This window comes from Amblyomma maculatum, chromosome 1, assembly GCF_055883805.1.
Source record: "Amblyomma maculatum isolate TAMU_Amacu chromosome 1, ASM5588380v1, whole genome shotgun sequence".
In the NCBI taxonomy this organism is placed as follows: domain Eukaryota; kingdom Metazoa; phylum Arthropoda; class Arachnida; order Ixodida; family Ixodidae; genus Amblyomma; species Amblyomma maculatum.
The window spans coordinates 129,322,652-129,334,865 of NC_139344.1; the positions used below are offsets into that span (position 1 = coordinate 129,322,652).

The window sequence follows — 12,214 nt, forward strand, 5'->3', positions numbered from 1 at the left end:
ACCCTACTTCAAAGTAATGCATATATGCAAGTGCGCCAGTTCTTGCGAGAATAAAGCAAAACGGCTGCGAGGAACCAAAGCCTGGCAAAAGCGATTATGTTCAGAGTGCGAGGTTTCACCCGACTAGCGGTAGCTGCAGTTGGCAACCCAGCGATCAAGTGGCCAGAGGAGCAGCTTAGCGCCATACTTGTTGCATTGCGATAGCATGCTGCAACTGAAGCGACAAGCGGCTCTTGTGCACCGTGCCATCCTCTTGACTTCGGTGATTTAGCGCTTCGGTGCCGTGCGTAATACTGGCGAGCGCTCAGGCCGTGTGTGTACATGGGTTAATTGTGTATGCTCGCATATATATATCCACCAGTGCAACGCACAGTCACCTTCATCGCCTGCGGGGTTGGGCTCGCAGAAGGGCTGCCCACGTAACCAGCGTAACTGGCGCAAGCCCCTGCGAATGCTGCAGTGTTACCGCGCTGGCGCGAAACATGCATGTCCTTTCATATTTCATTTTGCTTTCGGCTAATCAGGGACACCGACGCCCGCACGAGCCAACGCGCAGAGATTGGTCGAGGCCGCTGGGTGCAACGTGGCCACATGGTAATCATGTTGCTGAGGTCTCCTCCGGCAAACGAGGAAGTGCGGCGCACATGCCAGTTTCCTACCCCGATCCATAAGGGAGAAGAACGGGCAGAGGAGTATGGAAATAACGAAGAAAAGAAAAAAATAGTCGGCAACCTCAGCAAGCGGGGGGGAAAAAATGCGGAGGAATATAGGCGCGTGCTGTAAAGAAAAAGAAATGGGCGAGGCAAGCCGCGCCTCGCGGAATTGCGGCAACCTGACCTGCAAAAAAAACGTCACGAAGGATAATGCGCATCACGTCTTGTGTTACCACCGTGTTTGCACGCATCGCGAGCAGATGGGCTGCTGCAGGCAACGCCATGGCGTGCGTGCGAAGCTGATGCTGCGCCTGAGTAAAACGAGCCGTTTGTCGTACATATACGCACCCACAGAGGCGTCATGCTCTCGACACGGCGCGGGTGAGAGCGCGATATCCTCCTGCAAGTAACTCGAGTGCGGGCGCTCAAAAGTTTGGATGCACCCCATGGCCTGACGGCGCGTTTCGGTGAAGTTGCACAAGAACAGCGCTCTCAGTTCGTGTACAGCTGATGCAGCGCGAGGAGCGCCAATTCATTTAACATGCGAGACCGGACTGCGAAATGAGCCAAGAGAAAGAAAAGTTGGCCTTACGGAACTTGCGCTGTTCACTAGGAAGTTTTAGCGGGCCTGTGGGCTTGCTTCACACCGCCTTCTCGCCTCTGTATCGGGTATACATCTTTGCCTGCAGGTTATAATTGTTGTCATAAAAAATTACAAAGCGAACAAGCCTGGAGAGTAAAGGAAGAACAGCGTCCTTATATGACATTCTCTGTCGACTGACTAAGGCAAGCGCGTTTTGCAAATGATCGAGCGTATCTGAATGAATGAGTGAATTAATTAATTAATTAATTAATTAATTAATTAATTAATTAATTAATTAATTAATTAATTAATTAATATTTCGCTTTCGTCGTACAACAAGGGTGGGTTACGAAAAGAAAGCGATTCGAAATGGCCGCTTGATATCTACTCCGCCACAAGTCGATAATGACATCAGCGGCAGCCCATGTGGTATTCAGTGAACAATTCTCCCGTTACACAAAGGAAGTGGCTATATGCTATGGGAGGAAGAAATATAATATAATATGAATGAAGTGAAAGATGAAAATGATGGACGCATTTCAACACTGCTGCAATGTCAATAAACACTCAGTCGAAGGGCAGAATAAGACATCTTGTTTGGGTTTAGGTGGCTTTAAAGAGAAGCGTTCAAATGATTTGGTAGAATACGTTTCAACATATCAAGTGAAAAAAAAAAAGCAAAATAAACAAAGCACAGTTTGCTCTCCATTGGGGTTCCACAAACACTTCAGTGACTCTAGTAGTATATATAGGGCGGGCTGTACGTTCAAGCTGTATACAAAAAAGGGCCATTTCGTGCCGTGACCTTTTTCCTGTGCTCAAACAGCTTAAAAACTGAATTTATCTTATCTTTTGTTTCGCGTGGGAGAGTTGAGATTTCGTAAGAGGAATTCGTAATTATTCGTTGCATTTTCTTCTGCAGAAGAAAAAGCTTTTGCGCGCTGGACAAAGTGACACTTCTCCGTACCAAACAACAATAGTATTTAGTAAACATTAGAGAAAAAAAAAATCCGCATTAAAGCCAGGACAGCAGCTTGAGCTTGTTGGTTATTCATTCTTGATGGAACAGCGCAAAACATCGGGACAAGAGCAGCGCTTGTCTCTTGTCCCGATGTTTTGCGCTGTTCCATCAAGAAAGACCGCATTAAAGGCCAAGTTTTGTTTCTGCAGCTGGAAGTGTTCACTGAGAGAGACGGCGCACATGAATTTAGAAAGGGCGATGCATACCTTGCTTGTATATGATCATCCCGTGACATTGAAGGCGTAAATCTATGTCTAGTGATGCGAGTGACATACTCGATTTCTGTGCCACCAGCCGGCTCCAGTATTTGTCACCTCGGTCCCCACATATATCGTGCTCCTCAGCGTCGCCTGGAATTCACAGTAGGCACAGACATGACTTCCTCTATCTAGCGCCGGGTTAACTAAGGTGGCAATCGGGGTATTATATTCACGTCGAATGGGAAGGGTTTATGCATGGTGGGTGCGAGCCTGCGCGTCTCTTGTCCCGATGTTTTGCGCTGTTCCATCAAGAGCGTATACCCGTATCTACATGTACGTACCTCCGCTTGCAGCTGACTATGCGTGACGCGTACGCCGTCGCGACAAAGACGATGTCATTCGGGCCACTAGCGGCTGTCGCTGCAAAACACCAGGCGAACGCACCTGTTTCTTTTTTTGCTCGTAAAAGGGCGGCACATGTGAATGTCGCTGTTAGCGAAAATAACTTATGCAAATTACTAAATATAACTCATTCAAAACCACCGCATTGAGTACAGCCTAAACTTGTTTTTCTTTTATACAACATACACGTCACGACCTATTACGTTTTATTTACTTTTTTAATGCAGACCAAAATTACTGCCATTGATTAAGAACTGCTTATTCCAGAAAACATTCCCCGACGGCACTCTGTACACCACGATTGCAGCCGTTCTCAAAGAAGGATACATAGAAGAAAGAGCTCCCCCAGGTTTCTATACTGGCACCGCTTAGCTGCCAGTTTCGAAGAGAAAACGCGCGTCGTCTGTGGCGAAATCGATCTTCTCTGTCAGCCTCTCCGACGTATCAGTGCTGCTCCTGGCTGGCTCTCGCTTCCGGAACTGTCAGAGGAGCAAGTGCGCAGTTCACGCAACGGACTTTACCTGTCCCGTCATTGAATGGGGCTCTCGTGAATCGAACAGGATCTATGCCGACTTAAGGGTCCCATCTTCACTACTGGGTAGATTCAACTTTTCGCCCCCGTCGTCAAACGCGCCTGTCTCCTGAAAGCTGTGCCCCTCCACGTAAATACGTGGTCAGCGTCAACAAGGTATATACTGTCTCCCTTCCATTGCTGCCACGATTATTGGCGCCTGCACTGGCCATATTTACGCTTAAGAACAGCCCGGGTCGAGAGAAAAAGAAGACAGACCAGAGACGCCTTGCTCTCTCTCGCTTCGAAAACAGGCGCGCAGTCCCTGCAGCCGCCAAGCCCAGGAGGCACACCGGTGCGCCTATTCAAGCCGCTGCAGTTTCGCCGCCAATCCTGCCGTAGGCTGCGGATGCGCTGATTCTACGTGCATCCCGCCAGTTCGAAGAAAAAGAAAGAAAGGCGGCGCCGGACGGCGGGGGCTGTTTCCAGCGCGGGAGTAAAAGTTTCAATTTCACCCGGGCGCACGCATTTCGAACCGGAGACTAGCGAACCGGCTTCTCGAACCGTGGAATGCGCGCCGTCGGTGCGGCGGCTGCACCAGCGGCTAAGCAGATCACGAACGCCATTTTTGAGTCTTTGAAGTGGTGCGGCGCTTCTTGCTGTCACGATGCCGGAGCTTTCTACGAGATACGCGTGAAGTTCAGCGCCAACAGAAAAAGGGGAAAAGAGAAAGATTGAGCCGAGGAACGGAGTGGTCGAGTTTTCTCTCATCTCGGCTCCTTTCAATGGAAAGATCGAAACGTATAGTGCGGCAGCACGTGCGTGTGTAGTGAACTGGAGTGCATGCGCGACCCTAGCACGAATTCTCGAAAAATTTTGCCGCCCTGGGGGCCGCTTCCCGGAGGCTGATGTTTAGGCTCTGTCTATTCACATGGCACAAGCGTTTCCGCGTATGTATGGTGCTGTGTGTGTGGGGGGACTCCTATAGGAAACGCAATTTTCAATCATTTCAGTGCCTCGAGCGAGCGAATCTGCCGTATAAAAATGAAGAAACGAAAAAGAACGGGCTCCCATCACTTTGGAGAGATGTGGGCACTCTGAGAGCAGCATGTAAAAAAAAAAAAAAGAAAAAAAAGAAGCTGCACCCTTGAAAAGAAATCACCTTTTCCTCTGACTGATGATTTCGCCTTTCTTTCCTCGGTCACGACACGTTCTGTCTGGCTCAAGCACTGGTTTATCGTCACGTACTTTGCCAACTATGCAGACACTGCAAATTCAATTTGGACGCGCCGCCCCTTCAGAAAGTCCGTTTTATAAAAATTAGAAGAGAAAAAAAAAAAAAAATGCGGCTTCCGGAGTCTGGGTGTTACTTTGTGCTGTAGAAGGCCAAGAAAATGGCCCGGGATAAGGCATACGCGCCTTATACTGATATCTGACGGCACACGCGCTCGCAAATTGGTAGGTACATACGTTTAAAGCAAAAAAGATGCATCGAGTTTAACATATATTGTGATGAGGCAGCGCAAAAATAATAAAAAATAATTTGCCTCTGTAGTGCCACAAAGTACCATAGAGTTTAACAGTGGCAGACGCTAAGTTCCGCTCTGTGCAAAAGCACATGCGCAGCCAGCATAAGTCAGCGATGTATGCGCATGCGCTGGTGCGTATCCGCGACTCTCTAGTCATAGAGCCGTTCCACAGGCCGAACTCGACTACAGTTAAAATTACGTGGCACTCGATGACCAGCGACATTCTTTTTACGACCCTCCAATGAACACGGCAAACTGTGGTTACGATGCAGGCGTCGATGTGTACTTGTCAAGCCGTCCATTTACATCATTCGACACTAAAACATGTTGGCCATCGGAGGACCTCACAACTAAATGCAACAGTAGCAATGTCCTGTCGTGAGTCCACAAGGAACGCGCTCCACGCTTGTGTCACTCAGCATTTTTATTATCCACAGTGTTCTGCATGAAATGGTTCGGATAGCACAGAACACAGAAACAGCAGACGCGTGCGCTCCCCCAAACAAACAACAACAGTGTTCTTGCCGCATGCATCAAAGTTAGGCGATCGATGACAGCTTGGTTGATAAGAACGACGAATAAAATGACTTGCGAATCCTCCACAGGCAGCTTAATGTCCCATCAAACCACATTTCGATGCTGAGATCGGGCTCGTTTGAACAAACACGAGAGCGCTTTCATAATAGAGATGGATCACTGTGCTAAAGATCGTGCAATTGCTTATCCTCCGAGTGCGCACCCTGAAGGAGTTCCTTCTGCGCAGGTCCTCTCCGAGCAACTACAACGACGTGAAGCTGAAGCTACTGCAGGAGGGCGGCCTGGAGTTCCGCGACGCAGACATGTTGTACCCGGCCGACCCGTCGGCGCAGGTCGTGTCATACGCGACGGGGCCGCTGCAGCCGCTGCCTCCGCACGAGGACGTCTACGGCTCCACGCAGCTGGGGGCCATCATGGACCTCCAGCAGCAGCCGCAGCCCCAGCACGTGCAGGCCGCGCAGGTCCAGGACCACGAACCCAAGAAGAAGAGTGAGTTTTACAAACGTACAAAGAGCTCCTCTTCTGGCACGCTTCTTATATTCTTATCCTTGTAGTCCTGTTTATGAGTTCAGATGGCAGTCGTTAAAAGTCTGGTTACTGTTAATAGCTGCTTACGAATGCCCTTCTAGATGAAAACTTATCATAGCTCAATATTCCCAGATCTGAAATTTGTAGCCTAAATTGAGGAGTAGAGCAGAAAGCTCTGCCAAACGGTATACAGAGACAAGGGGCAGATTGTGTTAAGGAAAAACGCGAGATAATAGTACCTGCTTGCGACCAATAGGAAACTTCAATACGGAGAGCAGATGAGATGGCTCGTTGTGTAGCTCATGGAAGGAAAGCGGAACAAGGAAAGACTGAACGCCTTATGACTATGAGAAGGCTAGACGAAATGCTGGAATAATGTGACCGCAGCCCAAGTGGGGCGGAAATAATTGGAGCCCAGTGGGGCAGTGTCCTGTCCTGGCAATTGACGTATAACCTGGGTGGTTCGACGATGATGGCGATGATGACCGACAAGAATGAAGGCGACAAGTAATACAGAAAACGAACATTACATTCACTGCGGACCACAGTGATTTGAAGTATATATGTACAAACAGGCGAGGTGAGAAGTATTTTATTTGGCCTAGGCTTTACTGCACCTGCTTTGTTTGTTATTAGAGTATAGGTAATTGCAGCCACCACTTACCAAAGACATGCCCGTGGTTTCTCGCTCACGACGACTACTCCGACAGCGCCAGAGCCGAAGTTTCATCAGACGCCATATATCTCGTTTCTTGGGAAGTAGTATTAGTCCCGCTAGTTAGACATTATTTTCTTTATCCCTTTTCGGTAATACCGTCACGTGATGCGGGACAGCGTTCTCATAGTATACCCAGTGTCCCCTTGCACGGTAGGAGGGGACACAAGGCGGCGACGTTCGGCGCGCGGCGCCGTCGCAGGCAAAGCTCCGGCTACAGCGGGATTCACGCACGGTTGGACAGCAGCGCATCTTTGTAGTACACGGCAGGAGCGGGCGCCGCCGCCGCCAAGCATGCCACATTGCGCAGTGGGCTAGAACCGACCGTTTTCACGCTCGCTAACCGTAACGCCGTGTGTCTCCGCGTTTCTTTTTTTTTTTCTTCTTTACTTTATCACCATTTTTTGCAAGACTCAACCATCATTTCGTCTCTAAACGGATCCTTTTCACGTCGTCGCAGTTCCGCTGCGTTTTTTTTTTTTTTTTCTCTCTCTTTATTTATCTTCTTCGTTTCATGGCAAAAAAGCTCCGGCTCAATTTGCGTATGCAAAGGTGCTCTTCGTGGTATGACCCCAACAGGGCATCAAGCCAAACGAGACGTGAGGGAACACCGCCGTTCGTGGGCCCCGGCTAAAAGAGAGAGTGAGAGAGGTCACTTGCTCTGATAAGAGCCACAGTCTAGCTGTTTTTATGCCGCTCAGGCATTGCGAATATAACCAATCCATGTCTTTGTCGGGACCCATGGTATTACCCCCCTCCTTTTTTTTCCCCCATTTCTCTCTCTCTCTCTCTAACTTCGTCAGCAGGGAGCTCTGGCCTGCAATTCAATTCGTCTAATAAATTCCGGCGGATGTACTCTGGTAGGTTATTTAAAAGCGGCATTTCTCGAGTTGTGTATGGCGCGGCAGAAGGCGACGCCTGCATTGATTGCTTGCGATGTCACTTAAATCGCACTACGCGGCATTCTAACCTTCAGCTTGAAGTCTATTTCTTGACTAAATTCCCGCTACCGCACTGCAAGAAGGCATATTTTGCTTTTGCGGCCCTCGAAAAATTTGCGAAAAAGCCAAAGCGTGCAGCTATAATGGTCTATAAGCGGTGTGAAAGAGGCCACCCCTGGCTTGCGTTGAATTGCGCATTTCTTTTTTGTTTTTGTTTTTCACTGTTGGCTGCGTACTAATAAGGTGTTCCGTTACATTTTGCTATAGTACATTCACTTATCTCGCACAACGCAGACAGTGAGATGCGCCGATTCTCACAGCTGCCGAGTACTTATGTCAACGACGCGCGACCGAGGAAGTTTATAGCTCTTGAGGTTGGCATACGAAAACCACCCAGCGGCTTGACGGAGCGGGCGATCGCTGTTCATGGGGCTGGGGTATTGTGCGCTGACGATGGGGATAGGGGGGTGGGGTGCTGTCCATAGATCTCCCTGACCTGAATACCGTGGCACTTGAACGCTTTTCGCTGATACTTCCGGAAAGTCGTCCACCATCGATTGGAGCCGTGGCGTTGGCACAAAGAAACGAATGCGGACTTTTCTGCGTTCTGTGGAGAAAAAAAAAAATAATCTAAAAGACAGGTTCTCTTTGGTAAAAAATATATATATATATATATATATACATATAGAAACGAAAACCAACAGAAAAAGACAGCTGCAAGACGGGCCGTTACCCGTGATCCCTGCTACCTTTCTCTTGAGTACTTTATGCCCACTCGCCCTTTTTATTTTATTTTTTGCCGAAATCACTGTTTTACGGCCCCTGTTCTCGAGACAGCAGCTCGTTGGAAGCAGAGCTCGGCGCGCTTTTGCACAGACGACATCGCCGTTAAGAGCTCGCATTTGGCTCTGCGTCGTCTCTGTCGTGAAGGAAAGTTGGAGAGGCCGTTTTTTTGGTGTAGGGAGAGGAAGCGCAGGCACCTGTACCCGAGAAACAGAGAAAATGATCCGAGAAAACTTGGTAGTGGTGTACTTTGCACGGCAGTGCTGAGAAAGCGGCGGACAAACGGCGAAGGCACATGAAAGTCACCCCAGGCAAAAAAAAAAAAAATAATAATAAAAACAAGAGCGTGGCTATATTTGCCAAAACAACAACAACAAAAAAAAAATGCCCAGATGTCCAAGCATCATAAGTGCTTTTCGGCAAGCAGTGAACTCTAATGCCTGCCATTTTCGAGGCGACACGCACGAGCGCGCCGTGATTAGGGTTGCTATGTCTGTCAAGATTAAGTTTGTGCGAGTATTCTTCGCCTCGATCGCCATTCGTAACTGATTTAATTTAGCTTTGGTTAGTGGCATGCTCAGATGCAACTGCATTTAAGCGCAATGTTGTATTTGTATCTCATTAAACGTTGCGCGTGCTTGCGGGAAAGAAAGAAAGAAAGAAAGAAAGAAAGAAAGAAAGAAAGAAAGAAAGAAAGAAAGAAAGAAAGAAAGAAAGAAAGAAAGAAAGAAAGAAAGAAGAAAGAAAGAAAGAAAGAAAGAAAGAAAGAAAGAAAGAAAGAAAGAAAGAAAGAAAGAAAGAAAGAAAGAAAGAAAGAAAGAAAGAAAGAAAGAAAGAAAGAAAGAAAGAAAGAAAGAAAGACACTTCATGTGACATGAACTTAGGCGAGCCATATGAAAACCAACGACCCTTGTGCCCCTGGTATGCCCCGCGTCTATTATGGTTCAATCAACTAACGTAGATCGATCACTACTTCAGCGGGCAAACTTTTGACTGGTTTGTAAGAACAGGTAGCGAGAATCCTCCTTGATCCTACTGCTCCTTATAAACCGTTTTCGCGGCGAGGAGGAAAATAGCCTCGAACCGGAACGCGCTGCGCGGCTCCTCCTGTCTGGTATGTGGGGACGCGGGGATAGCAGGGCATTACGGAGAAAGGGCACATGTTGCAGTCTTTTGCACACAGAGTGTCTTGAATAGCCGCAAAGTATCTAAGCCGATTAGCTGATGTGAGCGATGTGCTTTCTTTCCTTCATTTTCCTGATCGTTTCATTTCCGCCGGCCGCAGTTTAGCTGCTAAGAGCTGCTGCGGTTAGCACCATCTTTTTTTTTTTTTTTTACTCAGTTGCTTGCATTAACAAAAAAAAAAAAAAAATAATAATAATAACAACCAGAAGGAGATGATTAACAGAAGATAAAATATTAACAGCGGTGGTATGCGCGTGTGTCGCTCTACACTGTTTCACTTGCAACTTACTCAATTGGGCGAAGACGAGCAGCTTCTGAATTTCAAGCCCCAACCGAAAATGTTTCGCTTTGGCAGCCTTTCGTGCGAGTTCCGAACACTGTGCTTGTAGAGTAGGGAGCGGAAAAGCTGAATACCCGTGAAACAATGCCAGTCTTTGGGCAACAAGCGGATGATATTCCTTGCGGCAAATATTTACGAGATGCCGCCAGGTAAAGAACTATTTCGATTCAGTCACCTGGGGTTAATGCAAGTATGAAAGAACCTGTCCCACTTGAAGACAACGATATACCAATGAATTGCTTGCCAACTTATTTAGTGAAACAGCGCTAAAATATATATATATATATATATATATATATATATATATATATATATATATTTTTTTTTTTGAAAACACGCATCTCGTAAGATTTTGCTGCCGATAATAAATGGGAATATATGATCATAGGAATAGCAGCGATCGCTTGCAATAAGCAAACCTTGCGACGAAAAATTAACTATATAATTGTTGACAAAAGCAACTTTCGAAGAGGTCATTATGGGACATAATTTAAGGTCACTATTCCATAGGCATCAATTGTCCATTTTATCTTACATTTTGATGTCAGCATGACGGCAGCGTCAGAAAAACGCAAATAACGCCCAGTCAGAGAAATTGCAGGATAGCAGCTCCCGATATTGACAAGTCATCGCCACTCTCCGCACATATCGGCAAACAGGTGGTTGAGTCATTTAGACAATGCTGAAATCAGATTGCCTGGCAGTGGACGCTTGAACACCCTGCCTGATTATCACCCAACAAAAGTAGCCAGGGTAGCGTAAATGAATCCGAATTGGATAATGGATACTTAATAGAACCCCAGTGGAGATGTGGGAACTTCCGCAGTAGCCGCTCAAGCAATAAAGAGTATGTGAATGATCGGTTGTCCCAACAAATGTAGCGCGATTAGCATGCTCCTAAACGTGACTTGAAACGGCTACATTCGCTTTCTTTCTTTCATCAAATTGTTACGGTAAGCCGTCTCTAGAAATCATTTAAGAATAAAACGTAGATCGAAAGCTGCCCTCGCGGCCAGTGGTGCGCCGCCGCCTCTCTGTTCCACATAAAAGTTACACACTAATTGTAATCAGGCTTGTAGCCTTCAGCCGACCTGATAAGGAGCATGTTTTGTCATTTCTTACCGAATGGCTTCGCTGCTACTGAAATTTATTTTTCTTTCAGCTAGGTACTTTCAGAAAGCAAAACTTTGCATGCGAAAGCTCCAAAATGCCGATTTGCGCTACTTGTCGCCTGTTCCGCGGATGGGACCCCGCATACCAGCATGGCGGTTGCTCCATAACTCGGCCGTTAGATGGCGCCACATACACAAAATGGCAGCGCCCATGATAAAACGGTGTATAAGGCCTCTCGGAGATTCGTGAGCAGAGAAGCAACAGAATCGGCCCTTGGCGCTGCAAAATAATGTGCTAAAGCAAGAACGGAATGCATGCGCCAGCCGTGCGCCTCGGCGGAGTCTGCAAGATGGTTTGCGAGCCTCTGTCCCTCTGTGTACAGCTGTGCCTGATGAAGGGTGAAATGGGCGCCAAAGTGTGCTTGAAAACGCGCGTTGCAGTGACACGAGGAAGTTGGGAACGCGCCCGTGCGCCCCCTGCAAAGGCGACACACACGGACGGAAAGGAGCGAGGCTAAAAGATGGAGGAGGAGGGAGAAACAAAAAATGGAGAGAAGTGTCTAGCACAGGGCACGGTGGTTCAGTACGGCTTGGTTCTCAGCTCGACCATTTGCTTGTCTGGGAAACACGAAACACGACGGGAACGACCGCCAGACTGCACTTGCTTTTCCTGCCTTCATTCAGTTGCCCCGCGCTGCACATGGAGACGAAAAAACAAAAGGCTAGGCAAAAAACCCCTACATGAGGGCATACGTGTCTCGCGCCCTTTGCGATGCGTACAGGCATCGTGCCTCTTCCCTTTTTTAGCGTCACAGGCGCGCCTACCGCAAGAAAGTTGCATTCTGTTGCACATGCCACCGAAGCGATTTTTCGCATCGTGCGCAAGCTTGTTACGTTTCAAAGGCTCGCCCTCTCCCCAACTGTGCTGGGGTCGTGATTTGTCTTCCTTGCTTCAAGAGCATTCGTAAAGGACATGCTTGGTCTCTTTGTTTCTGTTGTTGGGAACTTTAAATGCACAGTCACCAAAGCACTTTTGGCGGCAACGGTGTATTACGGAATGCCTTTGCAATAATCCCCCCCGCCTCCTTTCCTTTCCACCGCTGCGCATCTCGCACACGAGACTGGTGCGATTCAGATCTGTTATCAAACTGCTGGCCCTCCTCGGCGCGCTCTT

General features: G+C 47.8%; 1 protein-coding gene across 1 annotated transcript in view; it reads left to right on the forward strand.

Annotated features, from left to right (window-relative positions):
- Positions 1 to 5,657: 5,657 nt before the first annotated feature.
- The window catches only part of LOC146203905 (uncharacterized), a 149,162-nt gene continuing 142,605 nt past the window's right edge, over positions 5,658 to 12,214 (forward strand). Inside the window, exon 1 of the mRNA XM_084603629.1 lies at positions 5,658 to 5,925. Within this exon, the coding sequence (XP_084459755.1) occupies positions 5,739 to 5,925 (187 nt within the window). The 5' untranslated portion in view covers positions 5,658 to 5,738. The remainder of the gene's footprint in view (positions 5,926 to 12,214) is intronic.